The 14259-nt window shown below is 39.3% G+C and overlaps 1 protein-coding gene across 1 annotated transcript in view; it reads right to left on the bottom strand.

The window, feature by feature from the left end:
* Positions 1 to 14259, bottom strand: part of PLCB1 (phospholipase C beta 1) — a 510797-nt gene that overhangs the window by 36539 nt on the left and 459999 nt on the right. Inside the window, exon 31 of the mRNA XM_018566842.1 lies at positions 10150 to 10236. Within this exon, the coding sequence (XP_018422344.1) occupies positions 10150 to 10236 (87 nt within the window). The remainder of the gene's footprint in view (positions 1 to 10149; positions 10237 to 14259) is intronic.

Raw genomic sequence — 14259 nt, 5'->3', positions numbered from 1 at the left:
ATGTTTCATGTTACACCCACAGTTAGGGTGTAACATGAAAGATGGTCACAATCCACAGCAAACCATGACCAAGACTCCACTCCTTGAAGAATCATGGGGTTTTTCAACCTACAGCATCTTGTTTTTTTTTTCTTTTCTTAAATTCTGCATGGCTGTGACACATCATTAATTCACAGATCTATTCAGTGGATCTACAAATGGAAAGCCAGCAAGTCTCAACTACCCCTGTGGCAGAGGGACTCGTAGATCTCAAAAGAGCACTCCCACCGCACTTGTCCGTTGATAACGTCTAAAGGTCTGTACCTCAGTACACATTGGTTCCAAGAACCATCCGCACTCCTTATGGTCTGCAACCTTCCAATGGTGGTTGTGCTCTGGTTATCACACAGATGGCGCCGTGCAAAGCTCAGAATAGTCTCAACAGTTCACCAGCACACACACACACAGATGAATTCAATATCTCTTTAATATGTTTATTGAAAAATGTCACGGCATGTCATTAGAAGCTGAAGCTAGTGTTTCGGGGACCTCGCAGGGACCCTTCATCAGATGTCACTATGTTGCTCTGATGAAGGGTCCCTGCGAGGTCCCCGAAACGCTAGCTTCAGCTTCTAATGACATGTCGTGACATTTTTCAATAAACATATCAAAGAGATATTGAATTCATCTGTGTGTGTGCCGGTGACCTGTTGAGACTATTCAGTACACATTGGGGTTGAAGCGATAGTATACAGGAGCCTGTGCATTGCACATGTGATACACTGATAGTTGCTCCAATGCAAAAAATAACTAAATGTACATTTAAAAAACAAACAAAATTGGCGCAAAAAGTGGAATTTGCATTTAAAGCATATCTAAAGCCAAATTAGTTTTTAGTTATAAATAGTTTTAGTTATAAATAGAATGATGAAGGGTTCAAACTCCAGGTCAGGTTTTTATTGCTGTCTGTGTCCTCGCTATGTCTATGTGTCTTGGAAATCACGGTCAATGGGACTGAAAGTGAAAGAAATCCTAAATGTTGAGTTTTCACGAAAATAGCAATAGGGGGGTAACTCTTTCAATGAGAACACTTGTTCTGGGGACAACTCTCAATAAGGAAATATACACCACTGTGGAAAGACTTCCTCTCACTTCCTGTTGTGTCTACAGGACATGAAGTGAGAGGAGATCACTCGAATGCAACATAGATGGCAAAATACATTGAAAATAATAGGGGTTTAAACTATTCCCTACTCTATTCAAAATAAAACGGCATTAGATATAATTGAAAGTGGAACTACACCCTCCAATCTTTTATAGCCAAGGAAGGTGCCATCTTAGCCTCCATTTGGTTTGCAGTTGCCATGGTGCTTTACATGTGATCAGTTATGACACCAGCCATTTGTGAGCTTGAAAGTTCAGTTGAGAGCTGAAATAAGTGCACTGGCAACCTTTCACTTGGCATGCCTTGAAAGTAATGGTTTTAGGAGACATTATATTGCTGGATCTAGTACTGCTTTAAACTGGCACTCCTACTGATAGAAGGTTAGAATAACAGCCTTTGAGCACTAAGCCTTCTACAAATTCCCTGCTGACATTCACAGTCATTGTAACAATGACAAAATTCTCAGAAAAACAGGTGATCTTGATTGTCTGAAGTGAACAATATATACAGTGTTATCTCAGTATACCCTTTCTCTATTTACTAGTATGGCTCACGTTTTATAGGTATAGTTTTGCCCTACCTGGTTCTCACCTTTGCTATAGATATCACTGAGGTGGATTTCACTCTAACCTGCAGTGAGAATAGAGAAGAGAAATCCACATACAAATACAAGCAAAGATTCTCTAGGTATTCCAGGTACTGTAAACATCTGCATCTTTTATTATACATGTCTTGGGTTATTAAGCTATTCTCTTAAGGTTCCGATTTCCTTTGCTGACATTCCAGGATGAATCTTTCAGCTGTTGAGAATGGTACAATGCCAAAGCCTCAGGTTATGTCCTGAAAGGTTTTCTGAAAAGAATCTATAACCTAATCACATTATACATAGTGAATTTGATTAAGGGCAATGCAGTAGGAAATTAGATGGAGAGGACTATCAGATGGGAAATTAGTAGGCTTGAGGTATTAAGGAAATGTAGTACATGCGATACTACAAGAGTCCCATCTGTTATGGTTTCTTGTTAAGCTTTTCTTTGGATAGTCATATCACAATTCAGACCAGATTCAAGAAATTACCTGCAATGACCAAGCAAACATCTGGCCATGAGGGCAAGGGCCATGAGGGCAATAATGAGTGCTTTTGAATAATCAGAAATGCTTGCTTTACTGCATTCTAATACAATTGTTGCAGCATGGGTACCTACCCTTTTCTCTTCAGAGAACGGGCTGAGTCCAACAACTGTGCTAAGAATATAACATTTTCGTTCATTTCTAGCAAATCTAGGTATAACTTTTCCCTGTGCTCAGAGCTCCTGCTCTGATTTTCTAGAGGACAATTTCTTAATATAAATTTCCGCTGACTGAAGAAGAGTTCATTTGGTTTAACACAGCAGAGTAGCTCTGGCCATAGATCACAGCAACAGACACAATATAGTCTGTGCCTCCCCAGTCATATGTCAGGAGACATAATTGAAAATGGTGTGGGGAAGGGAATGATATTAGCTAGGTCAATTAGATCCTTTTTTTTTTTACTAGTCTTAAAGAAGAACTCTGGGCTAAATGAAGAACAGGTTATAATGTAAAAGGCATAGTCCACTTTTTTTTGGGGGGGGAGGGGGGGACAACTTGTATAGTTATGATTTTTTTATACTGGGGCTAGTAAAGCATTACAACTGCAATAAGTGCAATGCGCCTGCAGATTCTCCCTCCCATGTCTGTATCTCGGTTTGGCTTTACTTCTCTTTTAAAGGAAACATGTAATATGAGAGTAATATGAAAACTACCATTGCTGATCCCTTTCTGAAAAATGTTTGTTGCCTGGCTGGCCTTCTGTGGCTATGATTTTTGCTGTACTGAAAAAAAAAACACCCAGATTAAGAAGAAATCCTAATCTGCTTATGCTTAGTCATTAACTCAGAAAGTACTGATGTCAGTGGATCAGCATCACAGACAGAAAACCAGTATTTACATAAGAGAGGATCCTAATGGAAAATGGTACATGTGTGTGTGTGTTGTAATGTAGCCACCACTCTAAGCTCACTTCTGGGATGGACTACAATCTGAGGTTTAGTTTATTAACTTGAAATAAATTGAGACTGTAGTCCACCCTGGGAGCGAGCTTGGAGCGGTGGCTACTTTACAACACACAGAGACAATGCGGAACAAACATAGCCACCCTCTAGAAGGAAGGACACAGTCAGCACAAATTCAGAGGTGATTGGAGGATCTACAGCTGAGTGATGCACAAATAAAGTACAGCTTTGTAACTAGTTAAGGTACTTGAATACATTTTTAAGATTTAACTCCTGAGATTAGTGTCACTTTAAAATAGGGGTCATGTTCTGCTGGTAAAGAAGATTGCCTGAAAACTGCTAAGGACCCCTAGACCCAGAGCCATCCCTTCTGCTTTTCAAACATAGAAGTAAAGTCACAAAGACTTCTCCTTTGGGATCTACCAAACATGTTGGGAATGGTTTTCCGTGTGCCATCCCTCTGTAGTCAGAAGGCCTATCTGGGTATTAAAGTACTCTGTAAAAAATGAAGAAACAATGTCCCTTTAAGATGAATCCCAGTGCTGAAGGCTACATCATTCAAACACAGTAACAGACACTGAGGGGGTCATTCACAAAGCTGCCAAAGGCACCCGAGTGAATAACCGAGCCGAAGTGAAGTGAGCCAAACACTGTTCGGCTATTCACTTCTGGCTTGTACAGCTGTACATCGGCTGCAATCAGCCTACATCGGCTGCCTTTGGCTGCACTTTGGTCAGCCGAACATGCTCTGCACGTTCAGCTGAAACGAAGGGCCGAAGGCCTTCGACTCAGCCAATCGAACATCTGGATCAGCTGAGCCGAAGCTCCGGCAGCTCACTCATATGAGTGAATAGACGAATGACGGCGAGCAGCATTCGGATCGGCTATTCTGCTCGATACCTCCGTGGTACCGAGCAGAATAGAAAATCAATAAAAAGAGTTTTAAAAAAGAAGGTTGGAAAAATATTTAAAAAAAGGAAATAAATAGTAAAATTAAAAAATAAATAAAGATTAAAAAAAACTAAACAAAACCCAATTGAGCAGAGATAGCAGTGACAGCTAGCTCCCCCCAACTGTTTCCTATTGGCCAGCACCTGCTGGAGTCTTCTAGCAGGTCCCGGCCAATAAATAACAACTGGGTGGAGCCGGCTGTGACGTCACGGCCGGCTCCACCCAGTTGTTATTGTTTAATGACAGATCAGCGTCATTTGGGGACACTAATCTGTCATTACAACTGGGCGGAGCCACTCACCTGGCTCCACCCAGCTGTAATTTTCTGGGTTTATGGCCGACCTTCGGCAGGCCATTCGCCCCACTTCAGGTGTAACTTCGGCTCAGTCCAGCCGAAGCATATGCCTTCGGCTCAGCTGAGCCGCTTGGACGCCTTCGGCTGCTGTATGGGCTATAGTGAATAGCCCCAAAGAACAGCCCCAAAGAAACATATTAAAAAGTATGATACAAATAAAACTTTTATTCAAAGGTATTAAACTTGTAGGTACAATATAAGTATTCTTATTAAATAAAACAACAGAAGGTAAACAAGTGGTAAACAATAAATGTCAAACTAAAACAGAGTCTATAAAAATAAAGTGTCAGGTTGTCATGCCGATCCCTTTATTCAAGTAACTGTAACTAGAAAAGTAAAAATAAAAAACAGAACACAAAACCTAGACTACATGTAAATTAATGAATTACTATTTGCCCGAATTTACGAAAAATGTATTCAGGCACATAATAATTTGTTTGAGAATGCGTGGCGACCATGTTGGCCACTGGTGCGTTCTGCGAATACGTGCCACCATCTTGGAGGCGGGGAGTATGACGTCACATGACGCCGTGCATGCGTGGCGTCAGGTGACGTCACTCGCCGATTTAGGCGCGCCATCTTGGTGTATATCTAGATATACACCAAGATGGCGGCACCAGTGGCTGAATCCAAAATAGCATAACAATTTGTGTTGTTTGGTGAAACGAATGAAAATGTTTTTAGTTTTCGTTCATTTCATCTGAAATTAATTTTTAGTCTTTGCACATGTCTAATAATGTGTGTGTGGGTGGGAATTTTCACCTTTTTTAAAATAATTTTTTTAATGTTTTATAATTGTTTATTTTCATTTTTTTTTTTTTTATAACTTTTATTCAAAGGTATTAAACTTGTAGGTACAATATAAGTATTCTTATTAAATAAAACAACAGAAGGTAAACAAGTGGTAAACAATAAATGTCAAACTAAAACAGAGTCTATAAAAATAAAGTGTCAGGTTGTCATGCCGATCCCTTTATTCAAGTAACTGTAACTAGAAAAGTAAAAATAAAAAACAGAACACAAAACCTAGACTACATGTAAATTAATGAATTACTATTTGCCCGAATTTACGAAAAATGTATTCAGGCACATAATAATTTGTTTGAGAATGCGTGGCGACCATGTTGGCCACTGGTGCGTTCTGCGAATACGTGCCACCATCTTGGAGGCGGGGAGTATGACGTCACATGACGCCGTGCATGCGTGGCGTCAGGTGACGTCACTCGCCGATTTAGGCGCGCCATCTTGGTGTATATCTAGATATACACCAAGATGGCGGCACCAGTGGCTGAATCCAAAATAGCATAACAATTTGTGTTGTTTGGTGAAACGAATGAAAATGTTTTTAGTTTTCGTTCATTTCATCTGAAATTAATTTTTAGTCTTTGCACATGTCTAATAATGTGTGTGTGGGTGGGAATTTTCACCTTTTTTAAAATAATTTTTTTAATGTTTTATAATTGTTTATTTTCATTTTTTTTTTTTTTACTGTTGGGGGGTGCTTTAGGAAAATATTAGGTGTCTAAACAGACCCCTGACATTTACCTTTTAAAATAGAAAAAGAAATTGAGGACACAGAGACCTCAATTTCTTTTTCTGTAGCCTCAGCACTCAATGAATGGGAAGCACTCAGTACAGAGGCTTCCCATTCATTCAGACACTGATGATAGTAAAATATTTACTATTAAGCAGTTTATGAATGGGGAAAAGCCTCTGTACTGAGTGCTACTCCCCATGTAAATCACATCCTGTTCATTCATAACTGGGCACACATAGTAATATGTGACCCCAGTTATTTACAAACACTGGAGTGATCAGACGCTCACTACGGTGTTTGCTCTGCACAGAGGATCGTTAAATATCAATTATATTTACCGATCCTCCGCTCGGCCACGCACAGAGCCGCTGTCATCCTGAAACTGACAAGATGACAGCGGTTGCTCTCTTCACCGCTCAGCAGTCCTGAAAGCTGTGGCTTCTCTTCTCCCTCCCGCCCGGCCATCCTGAAAGCAGGCAGCGCTCCCTCCTGTATGATTAAACCTCAACACTGCACTCTGGCATGCTTATACTGTTTAATAGGGTATTAAAATAGATGCAACATTTCCCAAAAGCATGTAAGCTATCACGTGAGGTACCTATCATGTATTACAATTTAAAAAATATTTAATAATAGTGTAGTTTCCCTGTGGGCCTACCATGTCTCAGTATAAACCATGTTTTTAAAATAACTACAAGACCACAGTACCCCCTTCCCTCAGATTTTCACATGAAAATACCATATAATAACACAAATAAAGATTACAGGTTTACCTGTCACATGAAAAGCAGCAAAATAATTAGGCACACTTGGCTAAAGTCAGTGAACCTATAATAATATAGATTTCATTTTGCAAACTGGATACATGATGAAATGGATCGATCTAGACTTGGTTGGTAATTTGATTGTGTGGTACTGATGAGCTTCTTGCCCTGAGGCATCCCGCTGGTGTTTTGAGAGGGGCAACATATTTTGGGGTGTGAGGCTGCCACCTAAAGCACCCAGTGCCTTAGGCATAGAGGCTGGCATTAATAAAACAGGGGTTTGTATTCTTGCATGCCTCTTAAAATATAAAGTCTGCAGTGTATATTCCTCAGGATCATCTTGCTAGTCACAGATCCCTTTTACTTTATCTGTTTTTTTTAGGTGCCTTATAGGTAAATATTTAGTGTCCTTAGAACTTCTAAATTAGCCCAGCCACTTTAAATTAACCTTGAATGCCTAATGCAGTTCAGGTATAAGGCCCCGTTCACACTGAGCGATTTATCGCACGGCAATTCCCGCGATATCGCTCTCCAATGCTTGGCAATGGGGCAAAGGGTTCTGCTGTCGCGGGTCCCGCGTCGCTACAGCAGGACCCTTTTTGGAGCGGATTTTGCTGCGATTCTAGCTTGCCAATGCAAGCATTTGCGCGATATCGCACGACAAACGCGCAATTTGCGAATCGCGCAGTGTGAATGGGGCCTAAAAGTGTCTGAGTGTTTTTTTTGGTCCACATAAGACCTCTAAAGTGTGTAGTTCTGCCATAAAAAAGCAAAAGTCTAAAGAAGTTTGTATTAGGGTTATGCTGTAGAGTAATTGTGTGTAGTGGCATTAACATTTATGTAATCATATAACCAAATATGAACAAGTGACACTGCGCTAAAATAAATTAAAATAAAAAACTCCTTTGTGTTTGTTATCTTGATCTTGTATCAAGGAGATTGCATATAATACTGACCACTAGGCTAGATTGGAAACCATCACTAGGACTTGCTATTGGACATTTGTTTTGATCTGGTTTATATAGATACACATATATGCATTGATACTATTTAACTGAATGGGAAGGCTTAGTTTTCACATTTGTATAACTATCTTGCATTAGTGATTTTGGATCTAGGAGGAGGGATGCACACACATGCTAAACACTCAATGGATGAATGAAAAACAAAAACAAAGGAGTTTTTTTAAATTTAATTTATTTTAGCGCAGTGTCACTTGATTCACAATATTGGGAATAGTGTTTTCACTATTTTTTTTGGCACAGCCGCTTATTATACATTCACATAGCGCAGTGGTTTTATTATTATATAACTACATATACTGCATATACTGTAAATATGATTTTTTAAATGAAAATCACTATGGCAGAACAATGTAATTAAACACCACTGAATAATATTGATAATGATGTACATGTATCTAAACAAGTTCTGTGATAATGAGAGTGACCTCCAGTGACTCTCCTCTCTCCAGTGAACATAGGTTCACCTCTTGATGGACATAGACTAATATCTATTAGTAAGGTTTGAGATGCTTTTCCCCATATATTGGGGTCAAAAGGAAAAAACTGTGAGAATCTCTGAACTAGAGAATTATATTGCTTTTCTGCAAAAATATAGCTCCAGTCAGCATTTTAAGACTTAAAGGACTAGAAGTGTGTTACTGGGAAAATCACCAGGTGAAAATAAAAGGAAAATAAATTATAATGAATGCAACCAGCACATCTAAGGACAGAAATTAAGAGGACTAAGGAGCAAGGTGCAGTGTTAGGATAAGTCCATTGTAAGAGGTGACAAACCAAACAAAAAATTGAAATCTGCTCTACCTCCTCACTTCTAAATCCACGCCGGTGCTCGGCAAAAGGTATCTGCTCAGTCTTGGCATCCATAAATATGTTTTTTTAAAAACAGCGCTCGAAAAGGGGATCATCCCAATGTAATCTTTATTTCATAACGGCAAAAAAACAGCTCCCAAAACTGCTGACACATTTCAGTCCCTACAATGGGCCTAAAACATCCAAATATTGAATCTTAAATCCTAACCAACACCTCCAACATTAGGTCTCAGCACAAGCAATGTGTGCTCAACTTCTTAAAAACTAGAATGTTCAAATAATCACAATCTGGTACATAGCAAAAGACGTACTGGCATTAATGTGTTAATCCAGATGTGCCAGTACCTCTTTTTCTATGTACCAGATATATTATTTTTTTGGGTGATATATTCATCTTGTATTGGCTTCTTGCATATTAATATTCACTGGGCAGAAAAAGCACAGAACGTTCCTCTCCTTGAACTGTTTTTATTTATTTTTATTTTACTGACTACTAGTCCGCCTCTTTCTGAAATGCTGAAAAAGACTGGTAAGCTACTGAAGACAGAGTAGTTACCTTAAAAAATTAAGGTTACAATTAACTGCTGTTTTCTGTTGACAAGATGCTGGAGCATTAAAGTGTATCCAAAATCAAAACAATGTAAACAAAATTTGGATGGGGTAGGGAAGGGCTACAACCCCTGCCACGTTCTTAAAACTGTTAGTTTCCGTTTGGGAGATTCATCCACTATATTTGTCCTCTTGGCCATTGTCAGTGAGACACAAAGTGATGGGACATCTATTGTTTTGTAGCTGTCAGTACAAAAGGCGATAAGGTAAGGTCTACCAAAGCTGATACCCATTCGGGTGACAATTGTCGAAGGGCAGATTTCCCCTTACAAAGGCTTCCTACTGTATCACCAAGACAGGAAGTGAAGGGAAAATCCCTTCACTGTAGACACCATCCAAAACAAAACTTATTGGGTTTAGAGATATTCAAATCAGTTAACAGTATTTATGGATTCTGTTAATTAAATCTCAGGCCTGTTAACTAAATCTTAAGGCCTGTATATTACCATCAGCAGTCACTCTACCTGCTTTATCTTTATTTGCATTATGGAGAATGGGAACATCTATTTAGTTGCAGTAGAAATAAGACTTCAAGGTTGCTAGGAAAAAAGTCAGGAGCTAAGAACACACTGATAAAGTCCACAAGAAATATAAGAAGTTTGCAGGGTCCAAGCCCATAGAACTCCACCTCTAATGTAAATATTACTTTTGGTTGAACTGACTCCATTATCTAACAGAGAATTGATACATTCACCAGACTGACACACGAGAATCATGGGATAAAAAAACACTTATATAGTTTACATATGTTGCCGGCTCAGCACAATGGCTACAAAGCAGACATTGTTTCGAGTTATTTTTATCAATGGATACTTAGGAATGCTGAAGTGCATTTAGCTCTGAAAAGATGCATATTTTACATTCTGTCCACTTCAAGCTAAATATATACTACAGAACAGCTGAAGAAACAGGGCACATTACCTTGGGCTTTTCATCCAGAATCTGCTGACGAATCTCCTTGTGTTTTTCTATAAGCTTCTCTTGTCTTTTGCTCTGAGCATCTTCTAACTGGAAAAATAACAGAAAACAGTGAGTAAAACTTTGTCTAGTTCAAACTCTTATGAATGCAAATGTTGGGCTAAAACATTGGGCCAATATAATAGGCTACCATACCTTTCAGTGATTGTAACCTCTAACAAAGAACTTCTCTTATTTACTCCCTTTTTGGTCTTCTAAAAAAAACACTCAAATGGTATATTTATATCAGTTCGATAAGGGCAAAAAATAATACCTGATGATTCTGACAGAAATCCAGTGCTGTCCTGTATCCTGTACACACTGCAGTTTGCTTGGACTATTACTAGCACATCAGGAGTCTTCGGAACAGGATAGTTTCTTAAATTAAAGAAGACAATAGCAGAATTTCAGAGTAGCCCCAGTGACCTTGTCACTGTTGCCTGAGGAAGGGTCTGGCTTGTGCTCCGAAACATTGTTACTGTCTCATGTAACTGATTAAATTATCCTATTCAGAAGACTCATGATGTGCTGCTGATAATACAAGCGGTTATAGAATGGCAACACCAGCTGTCCAAGATCCCTACAGCACTCATTTCCCTGGGGCCTTTAAAATGTATGGAGTGCACCACATGCTTCAATTGTGGCTCTGTGTACCCTGCAGTCCTATCTCAAGCATTACCAACCCTGTCACCAATATGAGCTACAGAACACCTTTCCCCTATTTTATGATATAAGGAGAGGAGGAGGTATTCTGCAGTCTTAACACTTCTTGTCCTAGTGCTGCTACTCTATGGATACAGTACAGTAAGTGAGCATTGTCACCCTAGGCCAGAAAGCAAGTTACCTGCAAAAGGTGGTTATAAAGAAAAAAAAGCCTGACAAAAAGAAAACAAATGCAGCCAACTTTAAATGATACTAAACTCAAGGTAAATCTTAAAAATGCATTTAAGTACCTTACCTATTAACAAAATCTAGCTTATTTGTGTATCCCTCGGCTGGAGATCCTCAGATCATCTATGAGCATGTGCTGACACTGTGCTTCCCTTTTGAAAGGGTGGCTACTTTTGTCCCGCATGATCCATGTACGTGTTGTAAAGTAGCCACCACTCCAAGCTTGCTCCTGTGATGGACTACGATCTCATGATTAGTTTACTAATTTGTATTGAGATTGTACTTGTAGTCCATCACAAGAGGGAGCTTGGAGCGGTGGCTACTTTACAACACACACAGGGACCATGGGGAACAAAAGTAGCCACCCTCCAGAAGGAAGGACAGTGTCAGCACCAATTCAGAGATGATTTGAGGTTCACAGCTGAGAGATGATTTGAGGTTCACAGATTTGAGGTTCACACATTTGTGTTAATAGTTAATGTACCTGATTGCATTTTTAAGATGTAATTCCTAAGTTTAGTGTTACTTTAAATTAGGACTGGTAAGCTAAAATATATTTTATTTAATTTTTCTTCTTGAGTTTAGATATACATTAAATGAGATGATCGCAAGTACGATCTGCCTGTCCAAGATGGGCAGATCGTACGTTTTTTAAATTACTTTACAACCATCGCAAGACTAAGGTCTTGCGATGGTTGTAAAGTGTATGGCCACCTTAAAGCTATGTGTATGTGGATTTCTGAAGACTACCTAACTCAGATTGGCCTGCAAACCTGTTGCTTTAGCGGTTCCCTGAGTGCAACAAGCAGTGTCTCTAATGTTTACACCTGTTCTTGACTGGTTGTGTCCAGTGGAATAAATCTGAATACAACATATAAACACTGTAGTATTTGACAGTTGTTGATAAGACAGACCCCTCCATATCTTTTTTAAACTCTTTAGATAGTTTGCTGTATGTAAACCCCTGGTGCCTAACACATGGCCCTCCAGTGCTCATTGCATTGAGGTTGGGTTCAACCATCTTCGCCACTGGTAGGGCCAAATATGTAGGGATCTGCCAGGAATCTAAACCCAAAAAACAAAAAATGAATGTATGGTAGCTTACCCTCCATTGCATGTGTTTAGTTTATTGATTTGTCTCTGCAAGCTTTATTTTTCTTTATTTGTACTTAATGTCCTTGTCAGTAAAGACCCATTTGCCCTGGGATGTCACAAAGAGTTAATGTCCTGCATTTCAAGAAAACACTCATTTATGTAAGAAAACGGCTGCTTGTTCAATGTGTACACGCCATTCGCACCTAATGCACCTCTGTGAGTTCCTTGAGTGAGGTTCTGTTGAAGCAGTCTGTAGCTACTGGTGCCCCTTAAATTGAATTTTGCTTCTTTCTTTCCAGTTTAAGCACACAGCATGGTGGAGCTGAATAATGATAGTGTCATTATAATCTAGTTGCCTCAGTTGGCTGAACAAAATATTCCACCAGAAAATCAATATATTTGATTAATAAAACAAAAATCTTCATCAGAAGCCATATTTTATAGCATGGCCTGTTCTAGCTGCCAAGGTAGATTGTGTGCTACAGTGTCCAGCAAAGATTTAGGGTCAGATGTAGGGTTAGGAATAGTAATAGTGTTAGAGCTGTGTTTAGATCTGAGCCTACAGTTAGGGCTAGATTTAGGATTTTGGTAGGGCTATTGTTAGGGACTAGAAAATTTGAAGACATTATAATATTATACAAATCAAGAGTAATAGTTTACATTTCACTACACTTCACTACAAAATAAATACTATTAATACTATTTTATTAATATTGGTGAAGAAGCCTGAAAGTAAATTTGTCAACTTAAAGTGCCTACATTTTTATAATACACCTGCTCAATGAGAGACACCTGAGCTCAATTAACCCCTCCCCCTAACAAGAGCATCTCAATGATTTGATATGAATGAAGGTTACCTTGGCTAATGAATTTTGTCATCAAATGCTAAATTGGAATTGCCTTGATCTGTGACAAGTGGGGTTGATATATAACACTTCCTGCCACTAGATGGAGTGGAGAAGTGTATGGCTGGGCAGAAGTTTTATAAATAAACTCCTTAAAGTGTATGTAAACCCGAACAGATAACTTCTCTCATTTTCTTCCCCTTAGTCTGTTAACTATACAATTGAAAGCATTTTGTTATACTTGTTTGTGTAAGTTTTAACCAAAAAGCCAGCTGACTCTGTCAGAAATTCATAGCTGTTCTGTGTCCTGCTCTGTGTTATATCACACTCTCAGCGGAATATATCAAAACTGGAGCAGACAAAATCTGGAGCAGCTGTGGATGGCAACCAATCGGCTTCTCTCTTAAGTTTGTTCAGTTAAGATTTGAAAATGAGAGAGAGGTGCTGATTGGTTGCCGTGCACAATTGCTCCAGATTTTGATTGCTCCAGTTTTGATAAATTCCCCTCTCAATCTGTGTTATCTCAACCAGTGTAATAAGCCCTTCCAACTGGGCAGGGCTGACACCGTTTTTTGTGATTTCAGTCTAGAAAATACTGTGAATGAATGTCACTAGCACACCAAATATTCGTTCAGAATAACCAAGTGTTCATTTAATGAACACACATGTGGTTTTAAAGCGCTTTCCAGGCTGCGCAGGGTCCTCTTCATCAGGCTCAGTAATGACGAGTCTAGAAAAGGCACCTCAACAGGAAATTAGTGACTGCATTTCTGGCAGATTAATGGTATTTCTTTGTACTCACAGGGCCTATAACACCTTGTCTCTGGCCATATGCACATATGTGGCAGCATAGCAGTGGGCTTTGATGCTGTGCTGCCACATACATGTGTACAGCCAGTGCCCCTGCCTTGTGATGTGGATGTGCTTAATTGCACCCCCAACTCTTTGACCTCACTGCCACCAACATCTCCCAGCGACTGTTTATGATCACCAATCATAAACGGAAAGCCAATCACAGTGATCACATGACTGGACAGAACCCCTTAAAGGGCTGGCAATTGCCAGCAGAAAGGGATTAAAGGGATAAAACCTGGGGAAATGCATTGAGAATGTAGTGTATATATTGTTTTTTTTTCACCACAACATATACTTGAACTGAAATTTAGATTTACCTGGAGGGTGCTACTCAGGCTTGCTTCTAGTTGTGCTGCTGCCCTGAATATCTAAATCTCATTTTTATGAC

The sequence above is a fragment of the Nanorana parkeri genome, unplaced genomic scaffold, assembly GCF_000935625.1.
Source record: "Nanorana parkeri isolate BGI_ZX_2015 unplaced genomic scaffold, ASM93562v1 scaffold28, whole genome shotgun sequence".
NCBI lineage: Eukaryota > Metazoa > Chordata > Amphibia > Anura > Dicroglossidae > Nanorana > Nanorana parkeri.
The sequence above is the reverse complement of the archived record's forward strand: the minus strand, read 5'-3'. Positions and strand labels throughout refer to the sequence as shown.